This window comes from Amblyomma maculatum, chromosome 1 (genome assembly GCF_055883805.1).
Source record: "Amblyomma maculatum isolate TAMU_Amacu chromosome 1, ASM5588380v1, whole genome shotgun sequence".
Taxonomy (NCBI): domain Eukaryota; kingdom Metazoa; phylum Arthropoda; class Arachnida; order Ixodida; family Ixodidae; genus Amblyomma; species Amblyomma maculatum.
The window spans coordinates 202,794,554-202,800,099 of record NC_139344.1 but is presented as its reverse complement, the minus strand read 5'-3'; the positions used below and the strand labels follow the sequence as shown (position 1 = coordinate 202,800,099).

General features: G+C 48.8%; 1 protein-coding gene across 1 annotated transcript; it reads left to right on the top strand.

Moving 5' to 3' along the window:
• The first annotated feature begins 1,271 nt into the window (after positions 1-1,271).
• Positions 1,272-4,919, top strand: LOC146205377 (uncharacterized). Its single transcript, XM_084586909.1, has 3 exons — positions 1,272-1,326; positions 2,281-2,693; positions 4,659-4,919. The coding sequence occupies exons 1-3, from the start codon at positions 1,272-1,274 to the stop codon at positions 4,917-4,919; spliced, it is 729 nt and encodes a 242-aa protein (XP_084443035.1).
• Positions 4,920-5,546: the final 627 nt, after the last annotated feature.

The following is a 5,546-nucleotide window of genomic DNA, read 5'->3' as shown; positions in this document are numbered from 1 at the left end:
ACCCACGAAGGTAGTTAAAACAACCGGGAATAGAAAATTTCAGCAGTATTACTGACTGGTCACGACGTGGCTCTGCGTTTATGCGATATACCGGTGTGACCTACTATAATGCAGACTAACAGGCGGACTAGTCACTGCATAAAGAAGCGCCTTAGTGGGTACAACAACGAAAATGAGTTCTACATGATACTGGCCTAGAGGACGGCCTTCGGCATTAGCTGCCCGGATATGGAAAATCTACCCAATTGGACTCTTGGTTAGTAGGTTATTCATACTCCATCGCCTTCACATGATTGCGTCCACAGATGCTGCAAGGAGGGGAGGGGGCAATCTTAGTTAACAGCATACGGTTATGTCATTCCAGCAAGTGCATGTCCCCTTTCTTTACCAGTATTATTTTCAAACACCGTGACTATAGATTCACGCGAACTGCCAGAAGCCAATGACACAGATGCCTAGACATTTGTGTAAGTGAACTATCCGACAGGGCTAACAATTAGGAATATTTTTTTTTCGGTTGTTTCCAATTTTGTCTGTTCGGTTGATTTTGATTAGGTGCGATTGTTCGGCCAAATTGAATTACATCTACATGTCGGCGCTTGTGTCCTCTTCTCCCTTTTTCTCCGTGTCGTATTTGCACTACCTTCAAGTAGGAAGGATAAGATAGTTGTTTCTTCACTAATTCAGTTGGTAAAAGTTTACTTCTACCTGGTACATTTTGTTGCGACAGGGTGTCTTGTGGCTTAAAATAGTTACCTACAGATGCAGATACAGGCCGGATTACCGAAGGAAGTCCACCAAGATGTATGGTGTGGTTGGTACCCGATATCAAATCATCTACGTTCGGCAGTCGACTTAGGAGTGATCTGCATCGATGCAGATGCTTCTGTCGGCGAGCGTGTGAAGAGATACTGTTCCCGAGAAGGTCCAGAGACAGTGTCCAGCGCCTACCTCTCATAAGGAGCGGGACATAGAAGCAGAAGTCGTCGAAAAGGGCATGATACTCCACCTATGACTGAGCCAGTTTTCCAGTGCAGTGCCGAAAGATTTCATCATCATCTGCCCTGTGGTCTCAACACCACTGTGTTGATCTCTACGGTCAAACCGAATTTAGACCAAAAAGCTCGAAACTTTTAACTGAAGCGGAGGAAGACGACGCTCGAATGAAGACGACGAGCTGAAGCACAAGAACGGGTTGGTTGGTCGATGTCTGCCTGCTCCATGAATGTGCTTGAAAGGAAGAAGCTTTGAAGAGCGTCGCTCACTGAACCATGCGGAAATGCCTCATTTGGCTAATCACATTATGTTCCCTTGGGGAGGCTACGAGTGAGTACTCTTCTGACACCGAAAGACGCGGTCAATCTACGACAGCATGTCTGCATACGTCGAGAGCAACATTAAGAGATCAGCGGAATTAAGCGGACATTTTAGGAGCAGAACAAAAGCAGCCCGTACTGCTAAATAATTGTGCTGTTTGTCGCGCGTTCGTTTGCTGTAAGAGAAAGTCGTATTTAACAAGTCCCGACGTGATTCGTATTTGCTGCAGTAAGCTTTTAGCCGAGGATGCTCACAATAATTTCGCACTGGGCGCTGACTCAGGTGGAGTTCCTTGTACTTATATACCGATATGGTACGTAAGTACAAATGACGGTAGGAAAGACATTTATAAACTTGAATATCGGATTTTTCCCTCTCACGTACGTAGGTTTCGATGAGATCCCACAAAGAGCAACGAACGCATGAAAACGGATGTACTCAGTACCAGTGCTGGAATGGCCGCGTTAAGTAACTTTGGATGTAATGTGTTGAAGTGGAGAAAAATGGGCAGCAAAAGAAAGCTCGGCATCATATAAATCTGGCCTTACTCTAATCGTATACCCACCGTAAAGTTATTTCACTAACAGTCTTTGCCACACATTTTTTTTTTTTTTTTTTTTTTGCGCAGCCAGTTTACAAACTGCGCGCCAGGACCATAAAGAACACAGTATGTCTCTATGGATTCTATTTAGGACATTGATGTTAAGTCTACCCGCGAACGGCGAGCAACGGAAGTGTTACATTTCACACCTCGCTACCGGAGGAAGGCTGCAAAATTCGCGTAGACTTGCGTAGTTTCTGTTGCATTCCTCTGCGGCCAGACACGTGCGTAGCAGACGTGCGGAGCCCTGCTGCCCGTTTGCACATGGACGCCGCCTAGCGCGCAGCAGCGCTCGGGCCGTCAGCAGCGCTGATGACGGGGCTGACGCGGTTGCTTTGCGCATGTGCTCTCACGGAGGCCAGAGCTGGACCAGCGCACTCTGGAGCGAGCGTACCGTCGCGACGTGTGGCTGGCGAACAGCCTGCTGGACTTGATTGTGGAGCGGTTGGCGCGCGAGCCGAGCGTGTCTGGTGTCCTGGACCCGCTGAACCTGGACGAAGTGGCCATGGATCGCGGCCGCATCTTCAACGTGTCCGTGGAAGGCTTGAGCCGGCTTCATCGGTCCGCAGACACGACACTCCAGCTGCGCAACGCCTTCACTGTAACAATCGAGGGGCAGCTGTCGTTCGGCAGCCTCTTCATCAAGAGCATGTACAACTTCAAACCTATTTCCGTGCTCGAGCTAGAGGGACACATGGATGTGTTGCTGACGGGCCTCACGGTTGGCATCGAAATCTGCGTCAAGCATGAGATCCCCGTGCTCACGCAGTTCAAGGTGACGTTGTTCAAATTCATACCCGTGAACGGTTCTTGAGGGCAAATTAGCGTATGTAGAAAGGTTTGCAAATGCGTCGATGTCTGTTCGCTCGCTGCACACTCCTGGAAGAGTGCAACGTTAAAATGTCCATTTCTAAAAGCCTGGCTTTGAAGAAATTTTTAAGGCGAAAGCCTTTCTAGGCTTATGGAATGAAATCTCGTGCGCGATAGTTGTGCGCGAGATCTGTGCACGATATCTGTCATATTACACGAGAAGTTTTCTTGTCTAGCATTCCTGCCATCTGCAATCCCACCCTTGAACGCGCGCCAAAGAACGCCACGCGACAGTAGCGATGGTGTACCGTCCAAACTCCCACTTGCCGGAGAAAGTGCAACAGCTACTGCACCTTTCCTTTGCTGTAGACCAACTATATTTATATGTAGCACTGCAACGAACGCCAATAAGAGGCAAACGATGAGCGACAAGTGATTGGAGAGGAATGGTATTAAGAGACATTTAAGAGACCCTCTAATTTTTTACTCTTGGTCGCCTCCTTGGGGCGCAGATATTGGACACGCGTGCATGCCCGAGATAACTCTACGAGATGTTTAGGCTTATGCGAACCGCTCATGGTAAGGTACTTTTTTGCTTTTGGAGTATAAGAGTTCATAGCGGTTTCAACCCATGGCATCACTCACATTCGCCCTGGCCTGTTGGAAGGCGGACGCTTGCGCACGTGTCGGGCCTCTATGGTGGTTTCGGATTTCCCGACATGGGCGCCTGGCGGCGCCGCAGATGGTTTCAGGAACACTGTCATCAGTGCTCGCTTCAGTTGGTCATAAATTGTGCACCATTCGAAAATACGCACAGAGCAAGGTTGCCCGCTTACGTAAAAAGCAGAGTACACAAGGAGCAAAGCCGTCCGCCTGAAGAAGGCGCCAGATTTGTCAAGAGAAACCGAGGGGTATGTTGCCGAGCTGATAAAATGAACTAACAGATTTATGCAGGCGGAAGCAACGGCGTGGGCCATGGGACACTGCCGCTTTTTGCATTTTTTTTTTTTCTGGCGAAGTCGTGCTCGGCAGCTACTCAACCCACCGCAGCGTGTGAAAGAGAGATGTTTCAGGAGTTATTATTGGTCTGTTGCACTGCCGCTCACAGCGTCAGAGATTAGACGTTGCCGCACTTTCTCCGTTTCACGAACCATGTAGTTGAAGATCTTCTGTCGAGCACAACAGAATTGCAACGCGCGTCGTTTCAGGTTGAAATGCCCCCCTCGCTGCGCCTAGGTGCGCTGCTGGCGTTCGCGAATTTTCGCCAACGAGTTTCTGCATGTTTATCTTTGTGCGTTGGCCCCTTATGGTCGGCGATCGCTTCCGAGGCACGAAACCGACTACGTTGCAGCGCCTTTCGTATACGCAATTTTAGAAGCACCCCTCTGGTTGGTTGAGAACACAGCGTGATGCCCCTCTCGCCCTTGATAACAACCTTTATAGGTCACTCTGCTCACATCCCCTATCGCTCGACCTAGACATCATTATTTCCTACAGCGTTCATATCCACTAATTCTTATGGAACCATGCCTTATTGCTGGGCTACTGACGGACGGCTTAAGTTCTTATGGCTATGAAGTAAGAGGGAACACAGGGTCAATGCTTGGAGCCTAACGACCAATGAACTCGGTTCCTTTTGCTGTTTCCTTCGCGCCGCAAACCCATGTCTAGTGCGTCGCCACCCAGGCATCGCTCTTGCTCCCCATATGTCCTAATATTTCGGTAGACGCGCGCCTAATCAACTAACGCCTGCGACGAGATCTGACATAACTTGGACTGTTACAAAGCTCCGGGACAGAGCTTGCAAATAGGGACTTTGTGTGCTCTTATCGCGTCGTGCGCGCGTACATGCACGCACATGTTGAAGAGTATGTTTTGCGTTTGTTTTCTGTCCTGTCCACCTGAGATGAAAAGTACAACACTCGCGCAGGTGGTCGATTTCGGAGTGGCCGATGTCACGCGCTTTACGGGCGCCACGATCGCCCTCAACTGGCTTGGCCGCATTCTGACCACCGAGCTGCTGCGCCAATACAAGGAGTACATCATCATCACCATCGAGACCAAGGCCAAATCTTTCATCGATTCGGTGCTTGAGAACATTAAGCTGCCCTTTCGCAGCAAGTTTCTCCAGATCACAAACCACGCTCGCAAGACGCACAGAGAGAGACGAATTATCCGTCGGAAGCATTAAATTGTCGTTTCTGTTCTCATACCGGCAGTTTTATCACTCTCTATCAGGAGCGTAGTAACGTGAAAAGCTGGAATGTGGCCATGGAATAAGGCAGCGCATCGAAGACGCACAGTGGGAAAACAGGACAACGCAACGTAATGTTAATAGAACGCAGAAAACAAAATTCTAGCTCCAACGTATACAACGAACATTTAAACTGGGCAAGCAACTGTGCCAGCACACACAAGCAATTAAGCAAAGAACAGCAGTTTTCGTATTCGCTTTCAAAACCCTTATCTTTAAATATTAATCAAGTCGACCACGCATTAATACTCATATCACCTGCCCTTGCAATGCCAGTTACTGCCTCTGTCAAGCGTGAGGATGCATTGTGCTGTGCAATATTCAAAGTTCATCAATTGAAAGTTGAAATCGACACGGTGATCAGTCGGCGGCGAGGTGGGAACGGCTGTCAAAGTGCGAGCTCTGTGTTCCCTCAGACGAATTTTCGCTTATCGTCCGAATTGGCCAATAGAAATGTAGCCACATGACGCGTTTAGCTGCTGTATCATTTCGCAGACCCCTGACGAATTTCATGACGTAGTCCGTATACTGCATACTGCGGTACATGCATGCACCGACTTCTTT